The sequence below is a fragment of the Schistocerca serialis genome, chromosome 2 (genome assembly GCF_023864345.2).
Source record: "Schistocerca serialis cubense isolate TAMUIC-IGC-003099 chromosome 2, iqSchSeri2.2, whole genome shotgun sequence".
Classification (NCBI taxonomy): Eukaryota; Metazoa; Arthropoda; class Insecta; order Orthoptera; family Acrididae; genus Schistocerca; species Schistocerca serialis.
The window spans coordinates 188,022,897-188,035,518 of record NC_064639.1 but is presented as its reverse complement, the minus strand read 5'-3'; the positions used below and the strand labels follow the sequence as shown (position 1 = coordinate 188,035,518).

Genomic DNA, 12,622 nt, shown 5'->3' with positions numbered 1-12,622 from the left:
GTGGCACCAACCTGATGGCTGTCCAGCCCATACTGTAAGACATTCTAGAATACTTGTTTCCAAATTGTTGGACTGGAAGCAGAGGACCTATACCTTGGATGGCCAGTATCCCAGATTTTACACCTATAGATATTTTTCTGCGGGAAAAGCTGAAAGACGCTGTCTATAAGAAACATACCAACGACACCTGATTATATGCAACGACGTATTACTAGGGTCTGCTCGGACATGCCCTCTGAAATGCTTGTACGTATGCAGCAGTCGTTCCATACCAGATTGGAAGCGTGTACTGCCGCTGCTGGTGGTTATTTTGAACACAACCTGTGATAGTCAGTTGTCTCGTTATTGGTCAGAATCCACATAACCAGAATATGCACTTGTGTTGTTCTTTAATGTGTGCTACCACAGGTCTTGTACAAGTGTCAATCCTCGAAATTTTCAAAATAAGATAAATCGTAAACGACTCCCAACAGAATCCTGAAACAAACACCACTGACATTCTAATTTACCCTACTTTTAGCCTGTTAATGTCAATAAGACATTGTCCCATTTAAAAAGTGTAAGCTTGAACAAAAACTACACTTTCTAAGTATTATTACATGCTGACAATACGAGCCCTTGACTACCACACCGATTCTGTGAAAAACGTATACCAGTACCACTCTCCATTTTCACAATATTTGCGGTATGAGTTTTAGGTGACTCAATCTGTATATTACGCAATGAGAAAAACTCCACAGAGATAGTAATTGCCACTCTGGATACCTACAGTTATCAGTGCGTAAGAATAAGTGGATGTTATTGTAAATCAAAATCAGGTCTTCTGCCGGTCTGGAATGTACTTAGTGCTTCCAAAGAAAGTAAGTAAGTAACCCCGATGTTTCCATGATAATAATGAATTGCAGCAACTTTTCAAAATTGCCTCATATCAATCCGTGTTCTACTAAAGTATATTCATCTATCAGAATTTATTTCAGGATGTGATCCTCGATAAACAGCTATTGAAAAGTTGAAACTACCTGGCAGATTAAAACTGTGTGCCGGACCGAGACTTGTCCGCGAAAGACAAGGGTCCCGAGTTCGAGTCTCGGTCCGGCACACAGCTTTAATCTGCTAGGTAGTTTCATATCAGCGCACACACCACTGCAAAGTGAAAATCTCATTATTGAAAAGTTTCGAGCATCCCGAAAGTCTTAAAAGAAGCAATTCTAACGAATAAACCTCGTAGGCTGAAAATCCAGGAACAAGTAAACTTCTCGTTTTTCAGTTATCACAACATTTTAAATTTCTATCTTAATGACACGGTAATATCTAAAAGTAACATGAATTCAAGTAGTTTCAATTTTTAAACTTGATCATTTTTGTCACCTGCTTCCGCCAGTAAATACTTTTTAATGTGTGTTTCTCGCAGAGATTTTTTTGCGCAATAGCAGATTTGCTTCAGCTTCTACACGTCAACAATTCTAAGGTTGAGTAAAAAATTAACAAATACTTTTTTAATGCTAATTTAATGAAACATGAATGAAAACAGTAACATGAGAATACTTTATAAATAAGCTGAAAAGAGTTTAGTGGTCATCATGTAGGCAAAATTGAAGACTTGTTTCAATTAGATATTTGTGCTGTTTCATTAGAAAACACCGCGCCAAAAGCGGCCAAGACCTCCTGCGAGTGGCCCTGGTGGTCCAGTAGGCTGAGGTCCTCCAGTAGGTTGAGGTTCACCGGTGGGCTGGGGCCCTCCAGTTGGTTCAGGACCTCCAGTGGGTTGACCTGTTGGCTCAGGGCCTCCAGTTGGTGGGCCAGGGGGACCAGTTGGTTCAGGACCTCCAGTAGGTTGACCTGTTGGATCAGGTCCTCCAGTCGGTGGGCCAGGTGGTCCGGTTGGTTGTGGTCCTTCAGTTGGTCCAGGAGGACCTGGTGGCGTTTCTTGGCACCTGCATGCTGACACCTGTGACAGGATTGTGTAATACATCTCAGTGTCTGTAGTTAAGATTTATGTAGTTACAATCTGTGAACAATTAATTTGTTGCACACTGTGGATCCTGTCAGTCATTAATTATATGTACCTTTCAGGTACATGTCAATTTGTTTGTAAGTGCTTATTCTGGACCTTTGAAATAGTTGTTGAAGAATTAAGATATCTAAGAAACAAGATTCTTTTAAAAATTTGTACCCTATTCTATTTGTTATTGTATTAACCCGCTGAACGATGACGAAACCATGACTCAATCATCTTTGACATTGATCTGTTATCACGACAGGTAACTAAGGAAATGGTGAAGAATATGTAAGTTAAGGTACTTATTGGAGACTTGTCAGTAGGCCCTACTCACCGCAAAACAGAGGAGAAGGACTGCCACTGTCGCTCTCATGATGCTGAAGGATGGCTGAGACCATGGACTGTCGGCCGTTTATAGGTCGCAGTATTGCGTGACGTACTCCTGTCGTGACCGAGCGACAAAAGGACCGAAAATAGACTTCAATCCTACTGATATGATGCAATATCTGTTTCTCTTCCAAGGTTACAGAATACAGCTGCGGGTGTCTTCACAATGTACGTTTCTTCCGTCTTTGTTTCAATTTGTAATACTAAACGGGTAATATCTTGGCAGCTGAGTAGCTAATAATTTCAACGTGTGCATTTTTATATTTATCCTACCTGACCCCGATAGGATTGTAACATTCATTTTTAAGCATATACGTATTACGAAGAAAGTTAAAAAAAAATGGTTCAAATGGCCCTGAGCACTATGGGACTTAACAGCTGTGGTCATCAGTCCCCTAGAACTTAGAACTACTTAAACCTAACTAACCTAAGGACATCACACACATCCATGCCCGAGGCAGGATTCGAACCTGCGACCGTAGCAGTCGCGCGGTCCCGGACTGCGCGCCTAGAACCGCGAGACCACCGCGGCCGGCGAAGAAAGTTCTCTAGTTTGTCGTTCTGTAGAATGATGGCAGCTGGAGAAGTTCAGTCTTTTGAGTACAGCCGGCCGGAGTGGCCGTGCGGTTCTAGGCGCTACAGTCTGGAACCGCGTGTCCGCTACGGTCGCAGGTTCGAATCCTGCCTCGGGCATGGCTGTGTGTGATGTCCTTAGGTTAGTTAGGTTTAAGTAGTTCTAAGTTCTAGTGGACGGATGACCACAGCAGTTAAGTTCCATAGTGCTCAGAGCCATTTGAACCATTTTTTTTTAGTATAGTCCATAATAAGCCTAAGACTTCCCATTATACTGTCAAGTAGAATTCCGCTGAGTTTATTTTAAACATTTCATACAGCCTATATTTTTCTTTTTACGCAACTTGACTTGCATAGTGATGGTTTCTGTGGAGCAGAATGACACAGTGTGTTGCCTATCCTGGTGTTGTTCTAGGCACGTGTTTTATATTTTAAATTATGGACGCCTACGCATGTACCTCATCGGTATTCTACATATACATATACATCTACATCATACTTCGCAAGCCACCTAATGGTGTGTGGCGGAGGGTACTTTCGGTACTACTATCTTATCCCTCCAACGCTGTTGCACTCGCGAACAGTGCCTGGAAAGAATGATTGTCGGTAAGCCTCTGTACTGGCTCTAATTTCTCGAATTTTCCCCTCGTGGTCAATGTTATGTTATGTTTCCCTACTCCTCCTGAAAAGTGCTGTCCCGAAATTTTAATAGTAAATCTGTCCGTGATGCAGAACGTCTCTCTTGTAACGTCTGCCAGTGGAGTTTGTTTAGCACCTCCGTAACGCTCTCTCGCTATCTAAACGATCCCGTGACGAAACGCGCCGCTCTTCATTGGATCTTCTCTACCTCTTGTAATAGCCGTACCTGACAGGGATCGGAGGTAAATGAACAACGTTCCTTCGCGGTGTTTACAGATTTTGCAAGAGCATAACGATATAATAAAACAATTTAAACCGCAATTTAAATTATTTATTGCACTGAGAGCAAATACCAGTCAGATAATGAAGATTTGTAAACAGAGCTGGAAGGTTTTATTTTACAGACTTCTTGCATGGTTCTTCTTTTTAACTGTTACATTTCGGTATATTTACGGTTTTGTAGGGAACACTAATTTTTAACACCAGTAGATTAGAGATAAATAATTCATCAAGCAATATTTCCGTCTCGTTTCGTATTTAAATGTTTTCACTGTAATATCCGAATTATAGGAGATTTTCACTTAAATGTTTCGTGCAGCATTTAAATGGAAATATCGTCTATGTGGAACGTAATAAACAAGATGCAATCACTGGCTGCTGTCTCCACCTTACAGAAGCTTTTCTACGTGTAAGATACAGAGCGGAGTTGTGGAAGTCACAATATATTGCAAGAAGACACAAGTTAATACTGATCATTTCAGAAGTTGGAGGCCAACAAAATTTAAGCTCTGTCTCTTTACTACACGTGGATATTCTCAGCGAGGTGGCTGATGGGAGTAGCTGAACTGCTAGAAACCGAAATACAGTAAACACTATTGACGGACACTATCAACCCTGTGTTTAATATCTCTGACGTGTCAACAAATAAAATGGTTTTAAACGTGTGACATTGTGCTGCTATTTATAATGGCATCGATAAATAACAATTACTTCATTCATATTACTTATATTCTCGCATTAGTATCACAATGTCTAGTAAAATTTTGTTTCGCACCAACGTTTTTCAATGTAGAATGCAACATAGTATTATCTGACCGTCTAATAGAATTCTGGTTCTCATAAACAATGGTATAGGATTTTCATGCTTATTGTTGAAAAGTTGCCCTCTTAGTTGCCTCAAATTCACTATCTCTTTGGATGCAGAATTTAAAGTTATGCATTCAACTCCAATCTTTGACGTCCATCAGTTTCGTCTTCTATCACGAAAGTGTATTTTCCCCAACAGAAAGGTACTCCCATATTGTGAAAGCCAAAATCTGAGTAACAAAGGAATTTACATGCACGTTTTTACAATCTTCGTTGTTAAACACAATGTCATAGTACATATTATCCTTGAGTAACGAAGAATCCTTATTGCTGACCTGCAGTACACAATAACAAACTTAAAATTATAGTAGCTTAAAATAATTGCTGCATACTGTATGTCAGGTCTTATGTTAGTACTGGCCAGTGAACCCCCAACCCCAATTATTTAAAGAATCGAGTTGTCATGTGCTACATGTCATATCTCTGGAACTATGTTTCGAATGATGATTTACTTTTGCCGGTAAATTCAGTGGTATATGCGTTGCGAATATATTTGGTAGTAAACAGATAATAAATTAAAATGCCATGCCTAACGCTACAGATACACTACACGAAAAGCGGAAACTGTAGTAAGTGATAAACTTTTGCCTTTCGCTGTTTTATGGAGCTGTCGACGAAAAAAAGTTTCGTAAAAGTTTGAAATTGTCTATAAAGTTTTTGGAAGTCTCTAAATGTTCTCATTCTGAATGTAGTGTGCATAGTTTTCGCGCCATGAGCTACGCTACCTCAGTACATACACACAGTCTCTACTTGGAATTCTTGACTTATTGTGCTAAACCTTGCACATGATTATAGAGTTTATTGAGTGGATTATGGTAGCATTTTAAATTTTTAAAATCGATCAGTAATTGTAATGAAGTATTGAAAATCAAATTATAGTTGGCCTGGAAACCATAAGAGAAGCAATCTGCAACTGGGCCCACGCCCTGGGTTACCCATTTACATGTAGATATACAGCAAAAACATAAGTTCCTAATATGGCACTTGGACCTAAACACCCCACACATCCCAAATCTATAATCCAGCATACATCGGTGTTTCTATTGGAGAACAATTAAACGTATTACAGAGAGTTTCAGCACATCTGCAGAGTAACACCTTCGGTCAAATATAAATTTACCACCCATCCAGTCGATTGACTTAACAGGGCTTTCTTTCTCCTAGATTTTTGGCTTCGAATCCGTGATACAAATTCGGGTTTGTCTCTTTCTGGAACATGAGAGTCCATCATCAGTATCTCAGTCTCCTCTGCATCTACCACTGACTGAGCATTCGCCTTTGTTCTATTTTGATCTGGACTACAGAGAAAGGCTTGATTACTAAACACTTTTAAACTATTCAAAGACTCCATAACTCCTGTGTCCTTTCTGTATATAGCTGTATTTAATTCCTCTGCCCAGTATTACTTAGGCACACCAGAATCATATAACATACACTGTGACATCTCAAAAATTAATATGTTAGTTCCTCCCACAACATCATTCTGTCCTGCGCAATAGGACACACTTATCTGATGCTCAATTCGATTCTCACTGAGAAATGAATTCAGTTCCACTGTCTGATCTAATAGGTTTGTAGTTTGCACCAATACTGTTTCCTACCTAAGTTTTAAATTCACAGAAAAAATCATTTGTTTGTTCTTTACTATTGAGAAAGTAACAGAATGTCCTCCTGGAATAATCATCCACCAGTATATACATGTACTCAGCCCTAAAGCGCAACTTTTGCTCCACGATACCCCATAAATCCACCTTCACCATACAGATATCTAATAGGTTTTCATCTTCTGATGACTCTACTAGACGACGACGGCTGCTCAGATTGTCTCCTAAATCGTTTATACAGATAACAGATGTACAGATAACTTGGTGAACGCCAGAAATCACTTCTGTAGTACTCGATTACTTACCGTCAGTTACTACGAACTGTGACCTCTCTTACAGGAAATCACGAATCCAGTCGCATAACTGAGACAATATGTGAGGCACAGTGTCGAAAGCTTTCTGTAAATCTGGAAATACGGAATCAGTTTGAAATCTCAACACTTCTTGTGAGGTAAGAGCTAGTTGTGTTTCACAATAACGATGTTTTCTAAACCCGTGTAGACAGTTTGTCAATAGACCTCTTCGAGGTAATTCAGAATGTTCGAACAAAATATATGTTTAAAAATCCTGCTGCATACCTACATTAATGACATAGGCCTGTAATGTATTGGATTGCACCTATTGCCCTTCTTGAATATTGGTGTGACTTGTGCAACTGTCCAGTCTTTGATTACTAATGTTTCGACAACCGAGCGGTTGTTGATGATTGTTAAATACGGAGCTATTGCATCAGCATACTCTGAAAGGAACCTAATTCGTATACAGTCTGGAACGGAAGACAGCCTTTCATTAGGTAATCTAAGTTACCTCATTATCCTTAGGATACCTACCTCTAAGCTACTCGTGTTGGTAGCTGTTCTTGATTCGAATTTTATAATTTTTACTTCGTCTTCTTTCGTGAAGGAATTTCGGAGGGCTGCGTTTAGTAACTTTGACTTTAGCAGCACTGTCATCGATAGAATTTCCATTGCTGTCGAGCAGAGAAGGCACTGGTTGTGTCTTCGTTTAAATTTGTTTTCTTTTATTTGTTTTTTGCTTTTTTTGGAAGAAAAAGCACTTAAGTGATTTAGTGGCTGTAAATTCTGGTTTCCAAAAATGTCCTGGAATTTAAGTTGATGGAAACCGCCACTCCATCGGTAGAAAAACTAAAAGGCAAGGATGATTAGAACAATGGAAATTTGCGATGGAATTCTAATGCGTGAAAATTACTGATCTCTGCAATGGGGCATGCGTGCAAGTACAGCTATGAAAGCAGGAAAGGATACAGATTCGTGGACCTTTATGCTTTTACATGTGGATAAATCCTTGTATGCACATGTGGAAAACACAGCGTAAGCAAAGGAAGTTTGGCACACGCTGGAAAACTCGTTACTGGCAAGAATAAAACATTATGGACAACTCTGGGATGCTCGGCTGAATACTATGTTGTTCAAATTTTAAGGAAATGATCAGAATTACCTAACTGACATTCTGGATGTAGCCAGATAATTGTAGAGCATGGGCAAACCATTTGATGATGGACTAATTGTACTCATTATGTTGAGTGGCTTACTAAAAGTTGTATATTCCTGACATTGTAAGACTGGGGCCGATTTGCTGTGTATGATAACTGAAGAATACTTCACAATGCAGGATTGCTAAAAAATCATCCTATTGGATGACAGGTTTCACAGAGCTATCTGTCATCATCGTTTCTTATCGCTTAAAATTTTTTTAAATATATTATCCATGTGCAACGTGAAGCAACTTGCAACAATTATGGACAATATATTGTAAAAGTTTTAAAGTGTAAGATTCGGAACCGTTCACCAAGTAAAATGCGCTTTTAGCGATCTTGTGAAGTTTTCTTCAATTATTGTTGCCAAAAGTTTGTCTGTCTTGCAGGAGGCGTACATAGTCCAGTATAATGGATGAAAATTTCACATAGGAAAACATCAAAACAAAGATGCTAAATGGAAGTGTGGGAGACTACCCCAGCTTAGACAAAGGTGCCGGTGATAATGTTGGTAAAATTGTAAAATTTTATACATGATTTTTTAAAATACAGCTGAGAAATGAAAAAAAATATGTTTCATTTCCTGGAAGTATGTACATATGAAGTTTGGCTGTCTCCAGAGGCAAGAATAATCAAAGGAGGATTCGGAGAGGGGAGATAGGTCATTGTTTCATGCATTTGGAGTGACGGATGTTTACCTGAATGAGTGAATCATTGATACCAGAGCGTCGGGAAACATGATCTCGAGGAAGGGATTGCTTCAAGATTTTGTACCAGAAAACTGCAAACAAAAAACTGTGAAGTGTGGCGTTAATATTTGATTAATAAGTGAAGCGGTTGGCTATATCCTCAGAAATGTTATTCTTGCCGACGCCTTAGCAGCTAATTTTTTGTCAGTTTTTGTTTTGGTTAATGAAATCAACTGTACATATGCCATATTTGCCAGGGAATTCCTTTCTGGGGAGTTTGACAACCTGGTGCAAGTCTCTTTACTTGACACTTCTTCGTCGGTTTTCGGACCGATGATGATGAAGTGATTATGAGGATAACTTACATACTCTGTCCCAAGCAGACAAAATCCGCCACGGAGCCGGTAATCGAACCTGGTTCCAGTGACTGGGAATCTGTAGCGCTAACCGCAAGTCCAAGAGTTGCTGACAGTTTGGTTAACAAATGCGTAAATACTGTCTTTGATATATATGGATGTAAGATGTTGAGAAGCAGTGAGCTTCTTAGTTCTGGATCAGAGTCTAATGTTATTTACAAACAACAAAATTTTGAGTTTGTGTCAACTGAGAACTCACGTTGACGTTGAAAAAAGCTGAAGTGTTGCGATTCCGAAAGTGCTAACAAGTGTAAATGTCTAAATATCTATTTCCTTACGCTGAAAACAACATCTAACTGAGGTGCTTGGCTTGGTGAAGATGGATTAACGGGATCCCACTGAGCAAATGCCACACTCTATGGCTACGTACATGTATATATGGCGAATAATTATTCCAGGAGGACATTCTGTTGCTTTCTTAAGGATAAAGAACAAATATAAGATTTTTTTCTGTGAATTTAAAATTTGGACGAAAACAGGATTGGAGCAAACATCAAATTTGTTCGAGCAGACAACGGCACTGAATTTGTGAACTCTTAATTCTGGACAGAATGATGTTGTGGAAAGAACTAATATATTAATTTGTGAGATGGCACAGCGCATGCAATTTGATTATTGGGCATAGAGATGTGCAATACCGCTTTTTACATAAAGAATAGTGTTCCTCACAGGAGTTATGGAAGGGTAAACTGTCTTCTTCGAATAATTTAAAAGTTTTTTGTTTTTCGGTTTCTTTTTTCCCCAATTGCGCATAAGCAAGTTGCACCGCTTGATTTCGGTCTTTTGCTAAGACGAGATAGGTTTCGCTTTATTAAAGCATCTTCAGTTGTCACTGTAACAGTATTGTTTTTTCTCGTACAGTTTTGTTTGCTATGATCATGAACAGTTTGGATGCTTTACTTACTACTGTAAAGGAAAAAATCATATAGTTACAGTGACCACTGAAGAGCTTTAGAATAAATCGAAACACGCTGATCTTAATAATACTTTCATTACAATAGCAAAAGACTGAAATTAGCCTACACAACTTGCATTTCTAAGCGTTCAGCTATTAAACCCTTTTCCATATTCCACGTCAAAATAGAACAAAGTAGAATGTTCAGTCAGTGACAACGCAGAGAGACTGAGATGCTGCCGATGGAACCTGATGTTCCAGAAAGTGACCATCCAGCTCGAAGGTCAGCCCATGTACCCAAACCCAGGGAGTACCCCGAGTGGGTCACATATTTTTGGTAAGTGTTATTTAGTTTGATTGAAGGTCCTGGGAATTTGGAGGACGTCATGTCGAGGACTGAAAGAGGGGACTGGATAAAAGTCATGAAAGAGGAAATAAAGTCTTTGCAGAAGAAATGTCTTTGGGAATTTGTGGACCCACCTAAGAGTAAAAGTATAGTAGGTTACGAGTGTGAATTTAAGACGAAAAGGAATACATTAAAGGGCGGCACTCGCTCGTGCTAGCCCTGTTACTAAAATATCTGGTCAAAAGTTTGGTACAATTATTATAGAACCTTCTCATCTGTTATAAGACATAATGTGTTCAGAGTTTTCATTAGTGAAACTGTAAATATTTATCTTAAGATTAACAGCTTTGATGTTAAAGTTCTTTTCTATTTTGAGACTTGGTGGAAACCATTCTATGAAGCAATCAGAGAGTATTATATCAAAGTCTGATAAAACAAACAAAGCATTTATGATTTTAAAAAAGTCATTTACACAGTGGAATGAAAAAGGTAAAAATTGTAGGTTAAGCTGCAAATACTAATGAAGATTGAGAAATCAGGTAAAAGTTTTGCAATTCTTATTTTGTATGCTGATGATTTTTACGTCCTTTTAATAACAGAGTGATGAAAGAGAAGCTGTACCACATGCAATTTGAAGTTAAAAATCTAAGAGAAGAAAATTCCTGTCAAGTCATGTGCATAAAACTGGGAAGAACGTAATTTAAAATTTGTCTAGAAGGGTTATATTGAAGTTGTGCTAAATGCTTTAGTATGTTTGATTTCACTCCTGCAAAAGCACCAATGGAGGCTGGATTATAGATTTGGGATGTGCAGGGTGTTAAGTTTGAAGTGCCATATCAGGAACTTGTGGGTGTGCTGTATATCTGTATCAGTAGATGGCTAATCTGGGGCATGGTCCCAGTTGTAGGTTCCCCCTCTTATGGTTTCCAAGGTAACAAAAATTTGATTTTCAATATTTCATACATTTATTGACCGAATTTAAAAATTTTAAGAGCTGTACTAATCTACTCATTCAGATCTATAACCACATCAAAGATTTAATAGAATAAGCCAAGTATTACAGTTAGAAACTGTGTATACGAATTGAGGCAGCATAACCCACAAAGTGCAAAATAGACTAGGGTATGCCCAGGAGATCTGAACCACTGTGTTAGACTGACCACCAGTGTATTTCACAAATGCGCCACTAGGTAGCAGCTCCCGCTATTTGTGAGGAAGCCCTACTGCAAAAGTGTTGATGTTGTTTTCGTGTTAGTTCTGGAGAAAAATCACATTCTCTGCTCTGGTAAGCCGAAAAGTGTTATGTAGTTACATTAGTTTAGTGTTTAGGCTTATTTTTCACAATATTGATGCAGTTTTTTTCCACAGGCTTGATTTGTATGCATGAAATTAAACTTAAAATGGCCACCGAGTTCATGAGCTGTAGATAGAAGTCGCGGTGGTCCATTTTTCCCGCGCAGTCAGTAGAGGTTCACCAGTGTTTTTTGGGAGAAATGGAACGCTGGTGTTAATGTGGGAGAGTAGATGCGCAATTAAATTTAGCTTCAAGGCATGTGGAATAATCCTATTGAAGATGGATGCAGTCCCTGGCTGGTGCTTAATTGTCAAAAGGTACACCTGTGCCAAGAAATGGTAGAGCAGCATCTCACTTACAGGCCAACCAATCACATCAAAGACCATCAAAAGATCTAGTGATTCCAAGCCTATCAGTAGAGCAGAGTTACCAGCAGAAGTTTAAATTCCTTCACTTATACAACTTCAGATACCATTCTTACTAAACCTAAATCTTCAAAAGTGACTACTCCTACGTCACCACAGACATAACTTTTGGAAGAAATGTCACATGTTACTTCTATTGATAAAACCATGAATGGTAAGAGAAAGGCAGCAACTGTATTCTAATGGTTAAACTCTGCTGAAAATATTGAATCTCTGCATAAAAAGTGGGATAAGAAAAGAAAGGAAACAAAAAATGGTGCAAAAAGATCACCAAAGGGATATGCTACTGAAGAGAAAAACGGAAATAAGAAGCTAAAATAGAAAAAATACTACATAGAACTCACTGTATACATCAGATGCAGACAATATAGATGATTAAGAAAATAAATTTGATGAACGAGGTAAAGATGAATGTGTTGGGTCTTTTGAAATCTATTATGAAACTAATAAAAATAACAACTGGATTCAGGGTGTTTCTCATCCACAATGATAACAAGAATGTTGTTCAACATTCGGAAATAAATTAATTGTGGTGAGAGAAAGATAGGTTAGTGGTTGAACAAAACCAACAATTCATTAGAGAAGCCAATGTTCAATCAAGATTTATAAAAAACTGATAATATTGCTTGGACTAAAATATTTAATAGTGTAATTCTGTGTTCTTTACAAGATATTCTAAATAAAAGTATGTAATTTTGATTAATTCTATGCTTC

General features: G+C 38.4%; 2 protein-coding genes across 29 annotated transcripts in view; one reads left to right on the top strand and one right to left on the bottom strand.

Annotated features, from left to right (window-relative positions):
- Nucleotides 1–12,622, top strand: part of LOC126456897 (proline-rich protein 2-like) — a 739,962-nt gene that overhangs the window by 431,531 nt on the left and 295,809 nt on the right. The window lies entirely within an intron of this gene.
- LOC126456909 (proline-rich protein 2-like) lies at nt 1,490–2,453 on the bottom strand. The gene is made up of 2 exons (XM_050092830.1): nt 2,334–2,453; nt 1,490–1,948 (listed from the first exon to the last, which is right to left on the bottom strand). Exons 1-2 carry the CDS (start codon nt 2,370–2,372, stop codon nt 1,631–1,633), a joined length of 357 nt encoding a protein of 118 aa, XP_049948787.1. The 5' UTR covers nt 2,373–2,453; the 3' UTR covers nt 1,490–1,630.

Excerpts from the sequence above, each read along its gene's own strand:
- LOC126456909 (XM_050092830.1), bottom strand. The coding sequence starts at position 2,372 with ATGAGAGCGACAGTGGCAGTCCTTCTCCTCTGTTTTGCG. Across the intron at positions 1,949-2,333 it reads TCCTTCTCCTCTGTTTTGCG|GTGTCAGCATGCAGGTGCCA; the intron begins GTGAGTAGGGCC and ends ATCCTGTCACAG.